Here is a 22,887-nt window from a genome sequence, read left to right as displayed (position 1 = left end):
TCATTCAGAATGAATTTGATCTTAGTTAATGTAGGTGCTGTTGGCTTAATACCTGAGGCATCTACTATTGAGATTTTCTTCTAGGTATATTGGCTTGTTAAATGTGGGGAGATTTGAGAAGTATAATTCATTTGAACAACAAATACTGAGTGTATGTCCTTACCAGGCACAATTAACTAAAAGCCCTTGCTCTCATAGAACTTAAAATTTGGGGTGAGGATAGCTGGGAGAGGAGACAATTAGAAAAAAAACAAATCTGCCTGATGATGATGTCACATACTATAAAAAGGATGACATGTCATTACTGCCCATTTGTCTGTGTGCTTATTCTTGCATTTGAATGGCTGCCTTGTAATATTACTTTTAAGGGACCCTGTTAATTGAGACTAAATTTTAATAAAGCTCTATGCTATCAGTTGTTCAATCAGTGAAACTGTTCTATTCCAGGTGTTTTTAAATTTTACTTTAGTGTTTTATAATTTTAAAATTGATAAAATTAATTATAATTGATAAAATTTAAAATCAAAATAGATGAGTTAACTGAATATTTACATATGCACATATGTATATATGCTTTATATTTCACATTTATTTTATAACTTGAAATTTTCTTCCGTGTGTCTTTTTCCTTTGTAGGCTTCCTGCAGTGGAGATGAATACAGATCACTTAAGGTCGACTGTGCAAATGGCATAGGGGCCCTGAAGCTAAAGGAAATGGAACACTACTTCTCACAGGGCTTGTCAGTTCAGCTGTTTAATGATGGGTCCAAGGGGAAACTCAATCATTTATGTGGAGCTGACTTTGTGAAAAGTCATCAGAAACCTCCACAGGGTATGTCGTACTAGCACTGTAAAAATTTGTTTTTAATGCTCTTTGAAGCCAATCTCACTTATAAACGAAGGTGGTAAAGTGAGTTAAGAATCATGCAGCTAGTCCTGGCTCTGCCACATTTAGACATTGAGAAATCTTCCCATTCTCAGAGCAATTGAAACATGGTCTGCTCTCTCTGCCTGTAAATCACACCACGCCTCATAGTCTCCAGGAAATCAGGTGGGGAAAGCAAAGTCAGGAAATGGCATTCTAGGTTCTCAAACTGGCATGCGTCAGAATCACTTTGAGGACTTGTTAGCACACAGATTCCTGGGCTCCACTTCTGAGTTTCTGGAGATCTGGCATAGGATTTGCATATGATAGAAATTTGCATTTCTATCAAGTTTGCAGGCTTTGTTCATGGTGCTTGTCTGGGGATCCCTTTTGGAGAATCAAATCTAGAGGGTAGCATAGTAAGTATTATTAGATACCTTATCTGAATTAGATATACTATGGAAAGCGAATGTAACTGCTTATACAGTTGTTAGTAATCAGTGTTTTCCACTCAGTGCAGAATAGGACGAGGAACTTTTCTTCAGATTTTAGTTGTAAGAGGTGTTCTGGATTTATCTGCATAATAGACCCTACATTATTTGCTTAGGACAAACCTGACGTGCAGTTATGTTTTGTTTGACTGGCTGCATTTGTGTGTTTGTCTGTGTGCCACTGTTTAAAAATTCCGTGACTTCTCTTACATATTGGAATCTCTAGCATCTCTTTACCAAAATCAGAAAATGTTCACACATGGCATTAGTCCACTGCAGTCAGATAGATGCTGCCCCCCTTAAATAGGACTCTAGAGACTTCATCATTCAGTTGCCTCATTCATTCATGTTATTATGCCTTACTTAATAAGCATTTAAAATGTCAGTGTAGTCAACCAATTTCAGCTCCTTTTCATTGAATTGCTTGTTTTGACATTTACTTGACAGTTCAGTTCTGCCACTTATTTATTCATTTATTAAACACTGAGCTCTTACTCTTTATGCTCTAGGCGTTGGGACTACAGTATGAACAAAACCGTAGTCCTTGCTTTCCTGAAGCTTGCATCATGTCCTTTTGTCAATCTTATGATCCCATCCCTGACAAAAGCCTTTTACTTCTTAGTTGCCTTATGTTGGATTTGTCACTCTGCTGCTATCATGGCTAAGGAATAGCCAAATTTTCTAATAAATTTGATGCTACAATTGCTGAGATTTCAGCAACTTTATGTAAATTTCATAAGCCAGTTATCTCTCAAAGTTATAATTCTTTGCTCTTAATTATCAGTGTTTCTTTTTATTGGTGGTATGAACAAATAAAACCATTTCTGTAGAATTAAAGCACATACCTCATCTAGTGCTGATTATTTTTTCTATGTAAAGGAGATCACGGTGCTAGGTAAATTACATTCAGAAATGTAGCTTTTAAAAAAACTTTATGGGATACCTGTCTAACCAAACCAAACTGCTTATAAAATGGAATTTTATAGTAGTAGTATAGCAAATTTCAGCATAGATTTTGAATGCTCTTTTCACTTTGCAGTGAAAGAATTTGACCTGTAAAATCACTAATAAACTATGTACTATTTAAAGATTATATACTATTTAAAGATTAAGACATTGATTTTTAGGATGATAATTTTAAGAGAAAATTCTAAAACTCTTTATAATAAATTCTTAGACTGAAATGCATGTAAATTATCCTATGTGCTAGGAATGGAAATTAAGTCCAATGAAAGATGCTGTTCTTTTGATGGAGATGCAGACAGAATTGTTTATTACTACCATGATGCAGATGGCCACTTTCATCTCATAGATGGAGACAAGATAGCAACGTTAATTAGCAGTTTCCTTAAAGAGCTCCTGGTAGAGGTATGGTGGGGGGATTGGCTACCCTCTAAAACAAGACTTAGTGAAATAGTTCCATATTTTACAGTTATTTGTCAGAAAGGCAAAATTTATGATAAATTCTTTAGTGGGCAGAAAATTAAAAAAAGAGCAGTGGTAATACCCAGTCATTTGAACATTTGAGGCTTTGGAACCTGAAGGTACTCTTTTCTTCCTTATACTGGCCGAGTTTTGTGATTTGAAGCTTTAGGAAGTTTTGCTTCCATCATAATTGAAACTTTGATGAGAGTTCTGTGGTCACTCCATAAAAGCCCTAAATTCTAAGAGGAAATCTCATCATCTGATATATTAACTGATTATGATAAGCTTAGTAATGTGAGATTTGTTTCATTTTGCTATATTAGAAATAAATCTCAGGCTAGCTTTAAGTACAGAACGTAACTGGAAATTTCCAGGCTGGAGTGCAGGGGTGCTATCTCGGCTCATTGCAACCTCTGCCTCCTGAGCTCAAGCAATTCTTCTGCCTCAGCCTCCCAAGTAGCTGGGATTACAGGTGCACGCCACCACACCTGGCTAATTTTTGTATTTTTAGTAGAGATGGGGTTTCACTATGTTGGCCAGACTGGTCTCGAACTCTTGACCTCAGTTGATCCACCCACCTTGGCCTCCCAAAGTGCTGGGATTACAGGCATGAGCCACTGTGCCTGGCCAGATACTTTTATTTAAAAAATTAAAGAGGTGAGGATCAGGAGATACAGGCTTCTTAAAAGAGGATTTCTCATAGAATTGCTTTAAATAGTGCTCAAATGTATTTTAGGCTTTTTTCCTGGTATACATGTAAATTTTCAGTCAGCCATTTATGGCATAAACTAAGGCACAACTGAACTGACTGATAATTTTGTTAGCCTTTAGAACTCTCATTATATTTGTTTTCGTAGACCATACTTTTGATGGCAAGTTAAGTATCATTGTTTTTGTCTAGATTGGAGAAAGTTTGAATATTGGTGTTGTACAAACTGCATATGCAAATGGAAGTTCAACACGGTATCTTGAAGAAGTTATGAAGGTATTGAACCATTTTTGTTTTCTGGTAGTTTCTGAATTAGTATCATGTTTCTGTGAGGGAGATACTGCCTTCATAAAAGTGATTATGTTTAGCGCATGAAGCTGAGCTGCTGTTCATGTAAAGGTAAAGAGAAATAAATAAGAAAAAATTTAGTTTCCTTGATGAAAAAAGGAAAACTTCTTTCCTTTTCTTGGAGTTTTCCTTTAGAAAACTTGTGAATTCTTTCTCTGCGCCTTTGTAATAAATGTAAATCTTTCTAAAGGCCCAATAAGCCAGTTTTACAGATCAGGAATATTTTTATTTAAGGTCCTAGAGTCGCCAACTTCAAATATGAACATCAAGGAAGATAGCTCACCTATCTCCCAGTCTCAGGAGAGTTTAACATAGGTGTTTGGGTCCAATTTGTAACTATCTACCTGTCACAGAGGTACGAAAAGTTTTATTACTCCCTTAGAGAAGGGCGGTTAACACAGGTGGCCATCCCTATTACCAAGTAAGTTTAGGATAGACCATGTGTGACAAATGGTGTTGTCAAGTTTTCCTGTTTGAGGACTAGTGTTAAAGAAAAAATAATTCATAATACTTGTTAAAATGGTAAAGCAGACTTGATTCAGGACTGTCGTGATAGGTACAGGGACTAATGTGATGGAGTTTTGCAGTGGTAGGAGAAAGATTGGGCTCAACTCCAAATATAGTAAGGAAAAGTGGGGTTTTTTAGCCAAGGAGCAGGGGGTGTGGGGGCAGGTGGTGGTCAGTGGATGAACAATTACTGAGAGGAAACATGAGGGTAAGTGAGTGGTATTTTGGCTAAACTGATCTAACAGGACTTTTGCTGAAGGTAGGCCAGGGCGGTCACATACTACCTGGGGGATGGTGGAGAATAAGAACTCAGATCAGATGTCACGAGTGGTCATATATCAGGATGAGGGATTCTCGCTAAGCTCACTTAGCATGACTCTTATTAAAATCGGGCTATTGGAAGACATGCCTGAGGACAAGGCCTAGTCAGGCTTAGGTGAGCCTGACTAAAGTTTGGTCAAGGAGAGAATTTTTGTCATTAGCCATCTTTTATCTTAGGAAATTGGATTGGAATGTGTTTGCTGGTTATATTAAAGGGTGAGCATTTATCTTTGCTATCTCTTAGCAAATTAGCCTGTGATTGAACATCAGTTTGGCTTAATACTTATTCAGTAATAAAACTGTTTCTTGCCCTTCTTTTTTTTTTTGGAGAGGTTTTCTGGAGTGGTGGGAGATTCTGTTTCTAGTTATTTCTCCGGTGTCCACCAGATGACCACCCTTGGCACCACACTACTTGATCGGACAGTTACCGGGGTTCATGGACAAAACTGGAAGCCTGTTTGCCTATATTTTCTCATTAACGAGCAGTTCTCCAACTTTTTTGTACCTTGTTTCAAGTTCTGGCATTTATACTACTTTTAGTTACCTTTCCATTCTCTAGAAAGCAGGAATTATAAAGTCAGATTCTTGCAGAATTTGGACAGGTAAAGTGAATTGAGGGCAGCAGGTGGCTAGAAACAGGGAAGTGTGCCAGATGATGTCAACGGTAGTCACACTCTTCAAGAGAAGCAGGAAATCTGAATTTTCATGTGAATTTCCTACTTTTTAAGAAAGAAACAGTGTCTGACTGAAAATTTACGTGTATACCAGGAAAAAAGCCCAAAAAAGAAACAGTGGCTGAGCAAAACGAAATATATCTTGAGGCTGCTAGTTTATGACCTGATTTTAATATATAGTTATAATAAGCTCATTCAAGGGGATTCCATCTGGGGCCCATTTGCCTTCGTTTCACAGGGATTGGGTTATTTCACAGTACTTGGGTTATTGCTTTAGTATATTCATTTTCTGTCTTAAACATTTATTACAGATAAAATAACCTAGTTTAAGAAACTGTTACTTCTCAACTCACTATCTTCCAGATGAAATATTTTTAGCCCTTGTCATTCCTGAGGTCTCCTACATCCAATCTAATGCTGATCTTTCTTTTGCAGTTTTTCTACTATCAGTCTTTCCTTAACCATTCTTAAAGCTCTCTCAGATCCATCCATTCTTGACTTTCCCTATTCACTGTTGCTGATCCAGCCACTATTTCTTACTGGGATTAGTCCTAGAAGCATCCTGATTCCATTTCTTAACCTTCTAATTGAACTTGCCGCTATTTGTAAACGAAGTTTTATTGGAATAGAGCTATGTTGATTTGTTTATGTATGGTCTGTGGCTGCTTTTGCACTGTAATGGCAGAACAATTGTGACAGAGACCATATGGCCTGCAAAGCCTAAAATATTTACTGTCTGGCCTGTTACAGAAAAAGCTTGCAATTCTGCTCTAAGCTATTCTCCACACTGTAGCTAAACAGCTTTCTAAAACTGTTAGGTCATGTCACGCCCCCACTTGTAATCTTCCGTGTCTTATAAGGCTCCCCTCATCTCTCTCACCGTGCTTTACCCCTGGACACGTGCTTCCAGAGTGTGTTCACACTCCCATTGTATACATACCATTTTGTATTTTAATGCTTAATCGTTTTCCTCACTGGACTTGGCCCCAGTATGTTTTGATCCCCTTTGTGTCTCTGGGATACTAGGTATGCAAGGAACATTTGACATCTGAGTAATTGCTGTATTTCTTTAAATGCATGTGTTATAGGTACCTGTCTATTGCACTAAGACTGGTGTAAAACATTTGCACCACAAGGCTCAAGAGTTTGACATTGGAGTTTATTTTGAAGCAAATGGGCATGGCACTGTAAGTTCTCTTAATTACAGTTGGCCTTAGGTGGCACTTATCTTTATAATGAGATTTCTGTATCTGGGAGGTAATAATAGGTAATATTGTACTTTGTTGAAATAATTGGATGTGACAAAAAGATCCTTTGGTTATCTTATATATTGATGTATTATGAAACTGTGATACTCTTTTACTTTACTTGGTAATGATTCTTCTTTCAATGTGAAGAGATACGCTAAGGTGTTTTGAATAGTTTTTTTTTTTAATTTACAGTTCTTAATTTTGTTATAAGCATGTTGTCTATGCATTTTCGGCTGGCCATAGGAGAGGAAAAGAAAAATTCAGTCGCTATGGTGAGATTGCAAAAACGTTGGAAAGTTGATAGATTAATAAGAAATGAAAATGAATTTAAGGTAAACTAGTGATAGGCATATAAAATGTTTCAATTTACATTTTACATAAAATTACATTTTAAAGTGTATAGTTAAGTAGTTTTTTGTAGATTCATAATGTTCAGAATATTTTAAAATGTTTTATACTCACCTCATTTAATGAATGCACTTGAGGTGGCTATCAGAACATTTGAATCTAAGCCGAATAATTTTCCTCATTAATTTAAAATTGGCTTTTGGAGGGCATAAATATAAAAAGGGGAAAAATAAGTTCCTGCAAAATGCAATTAAGATATAACTTTAGTGATCTAATGGAGAAGTTGGTAAATTATTTTCTAAAGGGTAGATAGTAAATATTTTTGGATTTTCAGGCCATAAGGTCTCTGTTACAGTTGCTCAACTCTGCTGATCTAGCTTAAATGAATGGGTGTGGTTGTGTTCCAGTAAAACTTGACAAAAACAGGTGACTAGCCTGTGCCTTATTTTATCAAGAAAAATGTATTTCATCAAGTAGTTGAGCATAGTATGCTAATCTTGCTCAGTATTAGGCCTCTAGAAGGCAATAAAAAAAGATGGGTAAGGTATTTCCAAATGAGGTAAGACTCTTGAGGAGCATGATGAATTATATATTGTAATGACTATCCATGACATTATTTGCCATATTTTGATAAATACTAGGAACTCTTAATTTTGCCTAGCTCTCATACCCTTAAGTTTTAGAATAAAACTGTACTAGTCGCAATGAATGATTTCCTTCAAAGTAAAAAGGATACAGACAGGCTCTAAGTAACCTGGTTGCACAGAAATGACTTAGCTGGTTGAAGGGAAAACATGAACTTACTGTGTGTGTTCGCCTCTTGTCAAGGTGGTGTTTTCTTTGTAATCAGATGTTTAAATTTTTATAGCCAGTTATATAATCCACAAATAAAAATTTTCCCCTAGTACTATCCTCTGGGTTTTAATGTGATCTTACATTAATTTCATAATTTTAAGGCTGCCACTATGTTTCCCCTCAGTTTCTCCAGATTGACTAGGAGGGAAAAGTGGGTTAGCTAGAATAATAGTATTTATGACTAGGTTTTGGATAGTGTTTTGAGACTGATTTTATATGCTTTTGCTGCAGGCACTGTTTAGTACAGCCGTTGAAATGAAGATAAAACAATCAGCAGAACAACTGGAAGATAAGAAAAGAAAAGCTGCTAAGATGCTTGAAAACATTATTGACTTGTTTAACCAGGTCAGAACTGATGGGGCAGAGGACTCTTGGTTACCTTTACTTTATTCAGAAGATGGATAGAACAGAGTGTGGGTGCATACAAAATTAAAGTAGAGACGTCCTGGCCTGGTGACTTCCTTGCAATAGTGGTATATTCAGTTGAGATTTATAATGAAATGGAATGACAGAACATTTTTTAATATGCTTCCCTTCCCCTGCATCTTATGATGGAAAATTTCAAGTATATTGAGCAGCTTCTACCTTGGATCACAGATTCAGCTACTCAGTGTATATATACATATTATTTTTTTTTTAACCAAACCTCGAGGAAATTAAGTAAAAATAAGTGGTTGTCAGGCCAGGCGTGGTGGCTCATGCCTGTAATCCCAGCACTTTGGGAGACCGAGGCGGGCGGATTACGAAGTCAGGAGATCGAGACCATCCTGGCTAACAGGGTGAAACCTCGTCTCTACTAAAAATACAATCAATTAGCCGGGCATGGTGGTGGGCATCTGTAGTCCCAACTACTCTGGAGGCTGAGGCAGGAGAATGGCATGAACCCGGGAGGCAGAACTTGCAGTGAGCTGAGATCGTGCCACTGCATTCCAGCCTGGGCAACAGAGTGAGACTCCGTCTCAAAAAGAAAAAAAAAAATAGCTGGTTGTCTCACTGACAAAGGACATACATGTGGGTTAGTTGGGATTGGGGTTGGAGTGTCGTTTGGCAGTGGAAAAGCAGTACATTTGAGTGTCTTGCACACATAGGACACTTTATATACCTTACTGTGTAATCCTTGCAGTAACATAGGGAGAGGTGTTACTGTAATTCCCATTTTATAAGTGAAGAAACAGAGATCTATCTTCAGTTATATCTTATACCAAAGCTCATATTTCTCCATTTTATCTTGATGCTCTCTATCATTGTGGGGTAGTATCTCAAAAGGGATCTAATTATAAAGAAAAATGAGTGATGGAATGTTAGGCTGAGCCTTAGAGTTATCCAGTCTAATTTTATTTTATAGATAAGGAGTACTAAAGGCAAGTTTCTCAAGAGCTAGTTTCAGTATTCTTTGTTACACCTTTTATTGTCTTCCATGGAGATCTTCACCTCATTGTTCATGTTTATCCATCCACAAAAACACTTCAGTTAATCATGCTGCATGTGAGAAAGCATACGATATAGGCTGAGTATCTCTTATCCAAAATGCTTGGGACTAGAAGTGTTTTGGGTTCCAGATTCACTGGATTTTGGGATATTTGCATATATATAATGTGACCAATATATAACTGGGTGTGGCACTCAAGTCAAAAACACTAAATTCTTTTGTTTCATGTATGTTACATAAGATTAAAGGTTTTATAGAATACTGCAAATTTAGTGCATGAAACAAAGTTTGTGTCTACTGAACCATCAGAAAGCAAAGGTGTCACTCTCAGCCATCCATTGGACAATCTGTGGTTGTTTGGCATCACCATCATTCCTGACTCTGAATTTATATGCTGTCAGTAAGCAACCATTTTTTATACTTATTCACATACAAGTATTTAATAGTAAAAAATATGATACTTATCCAGCATGCATGGAAACGATATATCATAGCTGAAGGAGGCTGACAGGGTCTTTTTCCCTTGGGGATGCTGAATGAACTGTGGGCCTGCTTTTAGTGGGGTTTCGTTGTTGTTGTTGTTTTGTTTTGTTTTGAGATGGAGTCTTGCTTTACTGCCCAGGCTGGAGTGCAGTGGCGCAGTCTTGGCTCACTGCAACCTCTGCCTCCCCGACTCAAGCAGTTCTTCCTCAGCCTCCCGAGTAGCTGGGATTACAGGCGCCCACTACCACACCTTGCTAATTTTATATTAGTAGAGATGGAGTTTTACCGTGTTGGCCAGACTGGTTTTGAATTCCTGACAGTGAGGTCAGGAGTGCATTTGTTTTTTTATTAAGAGACAAGGTCTTGCTGTGTTGCCCAGCCTGGAGTGCACTGGCTGTTCACAGGCATTATCACAACACGCTGCAGCCTCAAACTCCTAGCTTCAAGTAATCATCCCATCTCAGCCTCCTGAGTAGCTGGGACTGAGATGTGTGCCACCACACCTGGCAGTTGTATACCCACATTTTGACTGACCTATCACAGAAGGCCAGGTGTGGAATTTTTCACTTGTGACGTTATTTTGGCACTCAACATGTTTCAGATTAAGGATGTTCAACCTGTACTGTGATTGGTTTTCTAAGAAAAACATCCATTTCCAAGATTTGCTTGTGTTAAGTGGTTTCTTCTATTTGTTTCCCCATTTTGCAGGCAGCTGGTGATGCTATTTCTGACATGCTGGTGATTGAGGCAATCTTGGCTCTGAAGGGCTTGACTGTGCAACAGTGGGATGCTCTCTATACAGATCTTCCAAACAGACAACTTAAAGTTCAGGTGTGAGAGAAACTTTAAAATAACTTTTCTGAATATTAGCTAAGGAAAACCTATTATCCCAATTCTATGTCTCACTGACAAATGTTTCCTGTTTCATTCTATACATACACATGATACACAGAAAATAAGGCCTTGGGGGCCGGGTGCAGTGGCTCATACCTGTAATCCCAGCACTTTGGGAGGCCAAGGCAGGCGGATCATGAGGTCAAGGGATTGAGACCAGCCTGGCCAACATGGTGAAACCCTGTCTCTACTAAAAATACAAAAATTAGCTGGGCGTGATGGCGCACACCTGTAGTTCCAGCTACTCAGGAGGCTGAGGCAGGAGAATCACTTGAACCCGGGAGGTGGAGGTTGCAGTGAGCCGAGATCATGCCATTGTACTCTGGCCTGGCGACAGAGATGCCATCTCAAAAAAAAGAAGGCCTTATGATATCTAACGGTGTTATCTTACAGCTGAAAAAAATTATAGAGTAACTAAGTTCATTTACTTAACATTCTATTGTTTGAGAAGTATTTGGTTTCCAACTTTATTATATAATAAATAATATGAATGACTGCATCACATTTTAGAGATTTTATTATGGAGAATTAAAACAGATATAAATGTAGAGAAACAACAACATAATGAACTTTGTGCACCCAGCTTCAGCAGATTTCAGTTATTGCCCTATACATTCTCCATACCCCCTCCCAATACTCTTTTGGGTATTTTATTTAGAGATGAGGTCTCACTGTGTTGCCCAGGCTGTTCTTGAACTCCTGAGCTCAAGTGATCCTTTTCCCTTGGCCTCCCAAAGTGCTAGGATTACAGGTGTGAGCCACTGCGCCTGGCCCCAACATTATTTTGAAGCAAAACTCAGATCCCCTGTCATTTCAAGTGAAAGTACTTACTCTGCATTATGTTTAGTTCACAGAATACTTCCTGAGGGAGAGAATTCAGATAAATTGCTCATTGATTTCTCTGTACATGTTTATGCCACTTTACACATTCACCAACAGAATTTGTGAAAGACAATTGGAGGTACTAAAGCCACAGTTCACAGAAATGGCTGTTGATTGTTCTGATTTATTTCTGGCATATTTAAGAGATTCTTATCGGCCTTCTTATATAATGGGCTACCACTTACCCTGTTTTTATGTGTGATATGGGACTTATAGTCATGTCGTATTTACTGGCCATTATCTTTATAGACTGAAGAAAAAGAGAAAAGTTGTCCAAATGTTGAAATTAATTACCCTGATCTTGGAGAAATAAGAAATTTTCATGTAATTTTATATTTAGTCTGGCACTTTTCGTAGAATTTATGTTTAACAGGTTAAGCTTCTGAAAGGAAGTGTAATATAGTAACAAATATGAAATGCTTGCACTTAGGTTGCAGACAGGAGAGTTATTAGCACTACCAATGCTGAAAGACAAGCAGTTACACCCCCAGGATTACAGGAGGCAATCAATGACCTGGTGAAGAAGTACAAGCTTTCCCGAGCTTTTGTCCGGCCCTCTGGTACAGAAGATGTCGTCCGAGTATATGCAGAAGCAGACTCACAAGTAAGCTGGGATAGTTCTATTGAAAAAGAGCCTAATATTAGATGATACAGAGGGAAACTATTTTAATAGTTTTTAGAATCTCACTATGATGATTAGGCTTTATTTTGCTGAGCCTTTTAGGTTCACATTAAGACTACAAAATTATTTTCACCAGCAGTAATTATAAAATTGAACAAAATTAGACCCACTCAGTTTATTTCCCCAAATATTTTTGACTTATTCTAGACTTCCTGAAAGTGTCATATTTTTAACCATGGCAGGAATAACAAATACTTAGTTTAGGCACTATAAGGTAGATGATCCTTTTCTTTTAAAAATATAATCTTGTGACATTATGAAAACAACCAGCTTTGTAGTTCATTTCTAAGTCAACTGATAGCATTCTGAACTCTTATTTTTCAAAATATTTCCTTTAAATGACAGCTTTACTCTGGTGCCTGTTTCCCTGATAGGGGTCAAGACCTGTGGTCTGCATTTTTATTATTTGGCCTCTTCACATACTCCTTAAAGTGTCTGCAAAGCCACGGCAGACTACAGTGAGCGTGCCGAATAGGGAATCAGAAGGAGACATTTGGCAGCTTTCTTGCAGAAGCTTAAGCATCTTAGAGTCTAAAGAATATCCATGATGGATGAGGAGACAGCAACAGAGGCAGTAATACTTACTTACTGTTAGGCCAACTGTGGACTAAGGTTTTATTGAATTTTTTCATTTTGGAATGATAGCTATTTTATAATCTGAATTGTAAAACTTACCTTATTTAGAAGAATTTCGTCTGTTTTCCATTTAAGGGCCTTGGAATTTGTTACTGAAAGATGAAAAAAGGTTTTCATTGGAATTTGTTAGTGAAACAAAATCAAGAATCACCCCTCTCTTCCCCAGAATTCCAAGTAACATGGTCTTGCCCATGTTAGACACATGCTGTATCTTTCTCATCTAATCTCTTTTAATGTAATTTGCAGGAAAGTGCAGATCACCTTGCACATGAAGTGAGCTTGGCAGTATTTCAGCTGGCTGGAGGAATTGGAGAAAGGCCCCAACCAGGTTTCTGAAGATAATTCTCATATTCTTGAGAAACTGGACTTTTTACAAGTCTTTACAAAACTGTCAATAATAATGGCCCTACTAAGAGATTTATAATCATAATGTTTACAATGCAGCCTACTGGATTGTCTCTAGATCTGATTGTTTTTCTTAAACACTACCAGAATAATTCTTTGTAAATAGGTAAGCCTTACACTTGTTAAAGAAATTTACCTCTAATTTCAGTCTCACTAATGTAAAATACTGGGGCTTAAGTATACAATTCAGTCACTAACTGTACAGTTTTATGTGGGGAACAATTCATGCAGACTACTGGAAAATTAAATCTTATTACCAACTCCTTGTGATATCTTTGCCGTCACCGTCACATGAGCAAGATGATGTTTTGCAGCATTCTCCATTGCTGATACAAATGGAGAGGGCAGAGAAGACTTTATACAACTAGTTTTTCCATTGCACAGTCTTAAGAAAGATTATTAGATGACTTACCTATATGACTAATGCCATCAGGAACTCAGAGGTGTGAAGAGGGGGTTGTCCATTCCTCTTCCATACTGAGACTTGTAAGGATGCATGGTCCAGCCTTCAGTTATTCTTCACTGCTCTTGGTGAAGGTATGTGGGAGAAAAACTAATTATAATACGTTTTCCAGCCTCCGATGGAGAAGGAACACCACTCTGATACCAGAACATGGTTAATAAGGAAAAGAGAAAAATCCCCAACCAATCTTAATTAAACCAAGCCTGAAACCAATGGAAAAAAAAATGGGTAGTGTATATTTTGCAGGTTTAAGACAACTCAGGACAATAAAAACAATGGACTTTACATGTGTGTATATATATAGCTCTCTTAGGCACCATAATCAGTATAAGCCAACAATATTTAAACTTGATTCAGGCCACATTCAGACATTTGCTCTTATATACAAATATTTAAATTAAATACAACCTGAAATGTGTTCTGTTACATACAAAAAAGGAAAAACTATACAATGCAGAGCAGTGTATGTGTTTTAAATAATTACATTTACATATAAGTTAAATGGAACCACCGGTGGTGCTCAAGTTTTTATCATCCCTTCCAGAAAATCTTTTTCTACCATCTCTTCTATTTTTTGCCTGGCTTTGCTGGAACATGGTTTGTGGTTCTCCAGTTTCATGTCCTTATTAGGGAAGGCGTTTGAGTAGAGGATAGGACTCCCTGAGTGTCCTCCACATCGGCTTGTGACTTTGCTGTTGAAGACTTGACTGAGCACATTGAAGAACGGCAGGAGCTGCTCCATGCTGCGCACGGTGCAGATGGTGAGCAGCAATTGCCCTGGCTCCCAACCCAATGTTCTCCCCGAGTTGTCTTCCTCTGGATTCTTCTGCAGAAAACAAAAGTGAACTGGTATTAACAGACAGTGTGGTATGTTAGAAAAATTAGAAAGATATAATAAACATTGGCAATTGGTCAAGAAATGAATACAAATGACATTACGTTTCTACTCCTGACCTGATCAAAACCCTAGGTGCTTCTGAGACCTTTTACTGCCATTTCTTAGTTTTATATGGAGCAGTCTTAACACTGTAGTAATAGTTCCCAACTAGAATGCAGATAAGCTTAGTTAACAGAAATCGCTTTGAACAGGAATAGAGTCAAACATAAAAGTTTTATGTTGTGCTTTGTATTTACTCAAAAAGCTCCCAGGTTTCTGAACCCTCACTACTGTAACCAAGGACTAGGTCACAAAATGACTACAGAAAAAAGGAACAAAGTGCTCTATACATTTTATATCCCCTTTTATTATAAATAGTTAATTCCCTTTTATCTAGATAGCCTAAATTTGCCATGATGATAGCAGTATTCAAAGTGAATAATTACTGTCAATACTGCATCACACAGAAAGGAAGGTATCCCTCAGAAGAGACACTGCTCTCTCCTTCTGGGTTGTGCTAAACAACATAGGGAGGAAAGCTGGACCTGGAGTCAAAGGAATTGGTTTAGTGTGCTGGCTCTGCCATACTTAACGACATCCTTGGGCAAGATACACAAAGGTTCCTCACTTATAAAATGGGACAATCTAAACTAACTTTTAGTAGAGAAGTCAAATGAGAAGGTATGTGAAAGCTCTGCCAACTAAATATAAACACAAATAATTTGTGTATTAAGAGGGTAGTTTGAGAAGCCACCTGAATTACACAAACACAGCTACAGACATCATTCTGTCTAGAGAAAGATATGAGAGAACAGGTTGGTTGAACTTGGGCAGGATCACAGATACAATACCACACTAAATAAAGATAATGAAAATAAGCAATGAACTAGACAGAAGAAAGACATCATGAAGACTTAGGAAGAATTACAATCTGTCATATTAACAAATGGAGTTTGCCTTCTAAGATCAGATGTTGCTCAGAAACTTTTATTGTTTACCTAATAATTTAATATCACTAGTTTCCTAGTGGGTCAAGCAGATACAAAATCCAGCTTATTTTTTTCTATGTGCTCTCAAGCTTGTTGCTTATTTTAAAGTAAAATCCTGAAAAGGAAATTAGGTTGGTGCAAACGTAATTGCAGTTTTGCATTGTTGAAATTTGCCGTTTTATATTGGAATACATTCTTAAATAAATGTGGTTATGTTATACATCATTTTAAGCACATTTCTCACTTTTTTTTTTTTGCTAGTGACTTACTTGCTGTTTATTTTAGACTGTGGAAATGATGTTAGACAAAAAATCAAATTGGAGCAATTTTCTGAGTTCAAAATAGGTTATAAAGCAGCAGAGACAACACACATCAACAATGCATTTGGCCCAGGAACTGCTAATGAACATACAGTGCCTAAACAGTGCCGTGATGGTTCAAGAAGTTTTGCAAAGGAGACTAGAGCCTTGAGGATGAGGAGTGCATTGGCCAGCCATCGGAAATTGATAATGATCAATTGAGAGCATCATTGAAGCTGATCCTCTTACAACTGTAAGAGTTGCCCAAGAACTCAACGTTGACCATTTTATGGTTGTTTGGCATTTGAAGCAAATTGGAAAAGTGAAAAAGCTCAAGAAATGGGTGCCTCATGAGCTGAGTGAAAAAATACAAAAAATTGTCTTTTTGAAGTGTCATCTTCTCTATTCTATGCAACAATAATGAACCATTTCTCGATCGGATTGTGACGTGTGCCAAAAGGTGGATTTTATACGACAACGGGCAATGACCAGCTCAGTGGCTGGACTGAGAAGCAGCTCCAAAGCATTTCCCAAAGCCAAACTTGCACCAAAAAATGGTCATCATCATTGTTTGGTGGTCTGCTGCCAGTCTGATCCACTACAGCTTTCTGAATCCAGGTGAAACCATTACATCTGATAAGTATGCTCAGCAAATCAATGAGATGCCCCCAAAACTGCAATGCCTGCAGCTGGCATTGGCCACCAGAAAGGGTCCAATTCTTTTCCACCACAACAGTGGACCGCACGTCGCATAACCAACGCTTCAAAAGTTGAACTAATTGGGCTATGAAGTTTTGCCTCATCTGCCATATTCACCTGACCTCTTGCCAACCAACTACCACTTCTTTAGGATTTCAGCAATGTTTTGCAGGGAAACCGCTTCCACAACTAGCAGGATGCAGAAAATGGTTTCCAAGAGTTCGTCAAATTTGGAAGCATGGATTTTTATGCTACAGGAATAAACCAGTATTTCTCATTGGCAAAAATGTGTTGATTGTAATGACTCCTATATTGATTTAATAAAGATTTGTTTGAACCTAGTTATAATGATTTAAAACTCATGGTCCCAAACCGCAATTACTTTTGCACCAAACTAAAAATATATGTTAAAATGGAAGAGTCCAGGAGCAAACCAAGAAAAGATCACCTACTTCTTCATCATCTCTGGTCAAAAACAAACCAAAAAACTTAACAGCTATGACTTAAGTTTGCTTCCTAGCAATTATTTAGGTTCCAGTCTAGATTATAGGATATATAAAACTTTCTTTCTTAACTATGACACTGGCATCAATGAGAGTCCTGTGACTGACTTTCACATTTCCATCATTACTCAATTACTGGTACCATACCACCTCTAATCCCCTAAGTCAAACTGCAATTGAACAATAAAGGGTGTACAGAGATGACTTTGTCATGAAGGGAAATGAATAATATCCTTGCACCCTCTATATAGCTAACTTCCAAATGTAAGAGAACTATGGGGTAACCTTTTGTTTATATTCTTACCAAGATGAGCCTTTAAGAGAATAACTTTTATTATGCTCTTGAACAAGAAGAATACACTTGATTCAGAGTTTCTGATGCTCTTAATGAGAACTATCTGTATTGTCTCAATATCAAATAAAGTCAAACATTTCCATACAAATGATTTCTCCTTTGACTTCACCAGTCTACACTTGAAAAAAGACTTCCTTCCTGTTTACCTCCCTTGTACTTGCTGACATTCAGACCTGGGTTTGTGTCTCAGTATTTGGCAACTTTTGCTGCCATATCATAAGCATGAAACAGCCACCCTCACCTGATTCTTGGCCATCTCCAATCCCTCCAAAATCACTGTCTTAAAGTCCTCCTCCTTGTCCTGTGGAAGGAAAGAGGAGAACTCACAGCCTTTGTTCCAGTGAAAAGTAGCTTGGCCATGAAGACCTTGTTTAAGGTGATTTGGACGGGAAGATGCCTTTCAATCAAAATAGTTTTTTTATTCTGTGGGACAAATTTTGGGCAAAAGACTGTCATATTATTTAAAGGAGGAGGGACTTATAAAAATTCTCATTACTAATGAAATGCAGGCATAACAGAAAAGGACATGTGCCTGGGGTCATATTTGCTTCTGGATTTGTCACGATTACTTGCCCAAACTGAGATATCAAAGTGAAAAGTACCGAAGTCCTATCCTGAACTCAGGACCCAGCTTACATCCTCATCTCTGTCCTTTTATTAAGCCCCTACAGAAGCAACTAGGAATTTAAGTCAAGTTTCTCATGTAAATTCCTTCCAGCAAAATCTCTTTAATTACTTTCTTCATTCCATTTCTATAGTTATGGAATTCAGTTTAAGAGCTGCTGCCTGATTAGGAGGACTCCAGAAGACTGGAAAATTTCTGAGCACTCAAAGCACACACTGCATACTAGATCTCACCAAATAACCTAGCTCACTCCCAAATTGTACAATTTGATTTTGAAATTTGTTGAATGTAAAAGAAAATTTGACAAAAGGTTAATAACAAAGGCCCAATGGCGAGCATACCAGTTTCATTGCTGGTAGGTTCTTGGGCAAAGATCTGTAATAAATTAACATGATGCATACTGAAAGATAAAACGTATGTAAGACACAATATTTTACACATTTTATTTTCCTACACTTTTTAATGGTATAATATGTTTTAAGTAAATTCCCACTTTTCCCCTTAAATAATTTCTCTAAGAAGATGCTTTATATTAATGAGTCAGAGCCAGTTTAATTTTGAGCACTGTTTTAAAAACTGCAGGTTGGGGGGGTCTTGCAATCTGTACTTAGCATTATCACCGTGAACTACAAAAAGAAAAATATCTCACATGTTAAGGGCAAGAACTGTTTTGTGAAACTTTAGATTCGGTTATATAGCTGTATTCGATCAGGATAAGGAATGCATTTCTGAATGTAGGTTATAATCAGAAAGTGAAAAATACTTAGAAAATGAATTTTAGCATATAGTTTTTTTCATATAGATAAACAGAATGAATGCTAATGATTATTTCCTTTATTCTGACCGAGGTTCTAGCTCATTCAATTTCAATGAAATCTGACTCATATTTTACAAATTTAAAATGTATAATCTTCTTACCCATTGATTAGTTCTGTTGAAACAACTCTGACACGTTCTAAAATCCCTTTTGTATTGCATTTTCTCAATCAATTCATACTTTTGTTTCTCATCATGGCGTTAAGATGAACATATTACATTCTCAAGTTTTTGACATGAAGACTGTTCAGGACTACAGTCTTAAGTACTCACATGTATGGTTCCAAGGTTTTATTTTCTTTTTTGAGGGGAAAATATTTTAAGGTAGATGTTATTAATGTACAAAAGCCTTCCTTTTTCTTCTCTTCAAAAAAAAGAATAACCACATATTCCTTTAAAATACATGCAGTATGTTTTCTAATGTCTGGAAATATGAGGCTTATGGATATTAATTCTTAAAACCAGGGACTTGTTTTCAAAATAGCTCAACCTGATAACGTTCTCAGTTTCCCAGGAAGTATTTAATAAATACCTCACTAATGCAACATGTAGTGATGTAAAACAAAACAATCACAAAAGAATGCGATACCTTTGCTCTTTTTCGAAGAAGTTTTGCTAGTCGTACCACGTAAGGTTTAAATTCTCGTTGATGTATACCCTGCCTTCTGACTTCCAAACCTGAATCATCTGAGGCTTCTGGAATAAAGGCCCATCGGTACCTATGTATAGAATAATGACATCAGCATCAGTAAGACAGACTTTGTGCCATCTAAGATTAGGTGGCATAATGTAGTAGAAAGATCATGACCCCACTGCTTATAAAAATTCAAATGCCAGATGTGCCACTCATAGCCTTGTTACTTTGGGTATGTTTCTTAACCTCTCTGAGCCTTCATCAGTAAATAAAGATACTATTAACTACCTCATAAGGTTGTAAGGAATAAATATGAAACTTGTAGGCATCATTACTTTTTTCATGAGCACAAAGCAAGTACTCAACAAATGTTTGTTTCCTCATTAGCGAATAGGCAAAAGGTTCTTAAAAGGAACATGTTTTCATTTAGCTTATCTCTTTGTACTGTAACATAACAGTGTGACAAAGACTTGATTTTTCAACGTATAATTGGTCAAATGTTCCCTAGTTGCACAGTAAAGGAATAAAAAATTGAACGAATTTAAGAAAAGTAGGGCTTTCTTTGCACTTCTCTTGAATTTTTATAGTTCTGTCTTTCATAAGTAATATCCGACCATGGGAAAAATTCAAACAGTATAAATGGGCATACCAAAGAAAGGTCGTCTCCCCTCCCTGCATAGGATCCATCAACATTGTCAGCTTCGTAAGTCCTTCCCGAGAGTTTATGCCCAAAAGAGTACATATTCACACAACCCTCTCCTTTAAAAAAACATGATCGCTGCCTGTTTTGATTTAATCATACATGTAGGATATATTTGATATTAATTTCATATCTTGGAGATAATTCTGCATCATATAAAACTTCATCCTTTTTAACAGCAACGTAGTAGTACACCACAGCCAATGTCCTAGATTGTCCAATTTCTTGCACTTAAAAAGTACCACGATGGATACCCTTATGTAATGCTTATTTATTTTTGTGCACATCTGAGAATATAGAGGCAGGATAAATCCTCGGATGTAGCAGAATTATAGGCTTAAAGAGAATATATATTTTAAATTTTGGAAAATATAACCTCTGAACAATTGGACAATATCAGTGTATACTTCCAACAAGAATAAGAATGCTTCTGTTACTAAAAGTAAAAGGAAAGCAACTTTCAGATCTTTACCATTCTGATGGTTATCCATAATTTTAATTGGAAACTGGAGAACAACTGAGCAGCTTTTCCTATGTTTAGAAACCATCCTATAAATTATTAACTGTGTTGCTCATTGGCCCATTTTTCTACCAGGTTATTTTTATATATTACGCATTTTAGACTTTTGCCAATTCATTGCTATCTCAAACTTTATGGTTACATGGATACTTTTAAATTTATATATAGTAAACTTATGAAATACTTTGAACTTGCCAAATATGGATCATGGTAAGATATTACTCTTTCAAGATAATCATTAAAATCTTCACATTTTCTACTTTGTAGATTTTATTTTAGAAAGATACAAGTTTTTTAAAAAACTAATTAATATAATGGCATGTTTCCTTCCCTTTTGTAGTAACATCTTGACAAGTAAAGAGGATAAACTTATTTTGTTTCTTGTCATGGAAGATAAAAAGTCACTATCATGAGCATACTGTTTAATGTCCCTCCAAAAGCACCTGAGAATAGTTATCACTTCTGTGAAGGTAAGTGTCTTGGTTAATATTGGCCACTTTCCTACAATTCTGTTTAGTATTCTTTTCCAGACTTCCTTAGGAGTAACATCTGTGTAACAGATACCCAACAACTGAAATTCATCAAAAAGTAGATATATATGGTTTTCAAGTAGAAGAGAAAATTAAAGGAACTAGAATGACTCTAAGGGTAATTTCTAGTTCTTACCATTAAATTTAATGAAAAGTAAGCTTGTAAAATGGCAAATTTTGGAGCATGTCCAAATAAAAAACAGAAAAAGCTCAGTAGCATACTCTTCATCCTATTATTTCCATTCCAGAAGAAAAATAAGACACAATATTATAAATTAATATATATTTGATCTCGTGGATAAATTCTCATACTACCTTAACTACATTTTGATAATGTTACATAGATTGCCCATTATTTTAAAATTTATATATGAAAACCATAATTATTTTGCCACTTCAGAAGGCATTGTGAGCATTAACTTTTATCAACTTTTCCCCTATTCCTTTCAGTTCAATTTATTATCTAAGATAAAACTGCCTCTTTCATTCTAGTCTTGCCCATCTCCAGTCCATTCTCCACACTACATAGCCAAAATAAGCGTTCTAAAATTCAAGCCTAAAAACATCACTTCTTTCCTTAGCTGTCCAAGTTCTCCAACACAGTTTACAAGGTCTTACATGGTTTAGTCCCTTTCCAGCTTCTTCTCAATATTCTGCTCCAGCAATACTGATCTCTCCACACTTCAGACATATCACGTCTGCAACTGCCTCTATCTTCCTTCACTCTCCCAGCTGTCATTCTTCACCACCTCAGGTTAAGACTCCCCTGAGGGCCTTCTCTAACCTTCAGAGCTAGTAGGGATCTCTGCTATGTGGCCTCAGTGTATCTTGTACATGAGCTACCATAGTATCAGTATTGTCTCCTTCCCTGGACTTGAAGCATGTGAGTTATGTACCCCATTGTCTCACATCTGGAGGTACTCAATCTGTTGACTGAATAGTCTGTTAATATATCCACATTGACCATTTACTTCCAATAACTGTGCTGTGCCAAAATAATTATATTTTAGTAAAAATTATTAATACTTCAACTTACACAAAAAACTTTTTAATTAGTCATAGATGTCAGTGACCAAAGCAAATGCACTTTCAAAAAATATCCATTTAATATCCTTGCTTTTACTTACATCTGAAACTGAGGAAGGTTTTCAGAGGGCAACGCAAGAGCCAAATCCAAAAATTTGCAAGCAGAGAGATAGAGGTTTAACCACCGCTGGCTGTTATATGAAGTAGAGAAGCCATTGCCTCCTGTGTACGTTGTCTCCAGACCAGCCACAGAGGGCCCTGAAGTCCTGTAAGCAGGAGACAGACTGTCAGCAGCTGGACCCATTTACTCACAGGAATTCCTGGAAAGATCTAAAAGTGCCAGCTAATATTTTTCATAATCATCCTGAGATAAATGTGCCAGTAATTGCTAAGCAAGGTCATGATGAAATGTCACCATTTTCAAATCAAAAATTCACTTTTCTTCTTTAAGAACGTAAAAACAGTACATAGACTGGGTGCAGTGGCTTATGCCTGTAATCCCAGCATTTTGGGATGCCAAGGCGGGTGGAATGTTTTGAGCCGAGGAGTTTGAGACCAGCCTGGGCAACATGATGAAACCCTGTCTCCACAAAAAATACAAAAAACAAACCAAAACCAAAAAAAAAAAAAAAAAAAAAAAAAAAACA

At 36.9% G+C, this 22,887-nt stretch overlaps 2 protein-coding genes across 9 annotated transcripts in view; one reads left to right on the top strand and one right to left on the bottom strand.

The window, feature by feature from the left end:
• PGM3 (phosphoglucomutase 3) overlaps positions 1-17,477 on the top strand; it is a 28,308-nt gene extending 10,831 nt beyond the window's left edge. For 2 of the 4 annotated variants that reach the window (XM_017882621.1, XM_017882623.1), the window contains 8 exons: positions 637-832; positions 2,567-2,724; positions 3,683-3,766; positions 6,429-6,527; positions 8,025-8,138; positions 10,414-10,536; positions 11,912-12,085; positions 13,046-17,477. In XM_017882621.1, the coding sequence (XP_017738110.1) occupies positions 637-832; positions 2,567-2,724; positions 3,683-3,766; positions 6,429-6,527; positions 8,025-8,138; positions 10,414-10,536; positions 11,912-12,085; positions 13,046-13,135 (1,038 nt within the window). In that variant the 3' untranslated portion in view covers positions 13,136-17,477. The remainder of the gene's footprint in view (positions 1-636; positions 833-2,566; positions 2,725-3,682; positions 3,767-6,428; positions 6,528-8,024; positions 8,139-10,413; positions 10,537-11,911; positions 12,086-13,045) is intronic. The other 2 variants (XM_017882620.1, XM_017882622.1) reach the window with 2 other exon arrangements.
• The window catches only part of DOP1A (DOP1 leucine zipper like protein A), a 79,200-nt gene continuing 70,195 nt past the window's right edge, over positions 13,883-22,887 (bottom strand). For 3 of the 5 annotated variants that reach the window (XM_017882615.1, XM_017882617.1, XM_017882616.1), the window contains 4 exons: positions 22,342-22,506; positions 19,420-19,549; positions 17,631-17,690; positions 13,884-14,493 (listed from right to left, as the gene is read on the bottom strand). In XM_017882615.1, the coding sequence (XP_017738104.1) occupies positions 14,188-14,493; positions 17,631-17,690; positions 19,420-19,549; positions 22,342-22,506 (661 nt within the window). In that variant the 3' untranslated portion in view covers positions 13,884-14,187. Of the gene's footprint in view, positions 14,494-17,630; positions 17,691-19,419; positions 19,550-22,341; positions 22,507-22,887 lie in introns of all 5 variants that reach the window. The other 2 variants (XM_017882618.1, XM_017882619.1) reach the window with 1 other exon arrangement.

The sequence above is a fragment of the Rhinopithecus bieti genome, unplaced genomic scaffold (assembly GCF_001698545.2).
Source record: "Rhinopithecus bieti isolate Rb0 unplaced genomic scaffold, ASM169854v2 scaffold_13551, whole genome shotgun sequence".
In the NCBI taxonomy this organism is placed as follows: domain Eukaryota; kingdom Metazoa; phylum Chordata; class Mammalia; order Primates; family Cercopithecidae; genus Rhinopithecus; species Rhinopithecus bieti.
The sequence above is the reverse complement of the archived record's forward strand: the minus strand, read 5'-3'. Positions and strand labels throughout refer to the sequence as shown.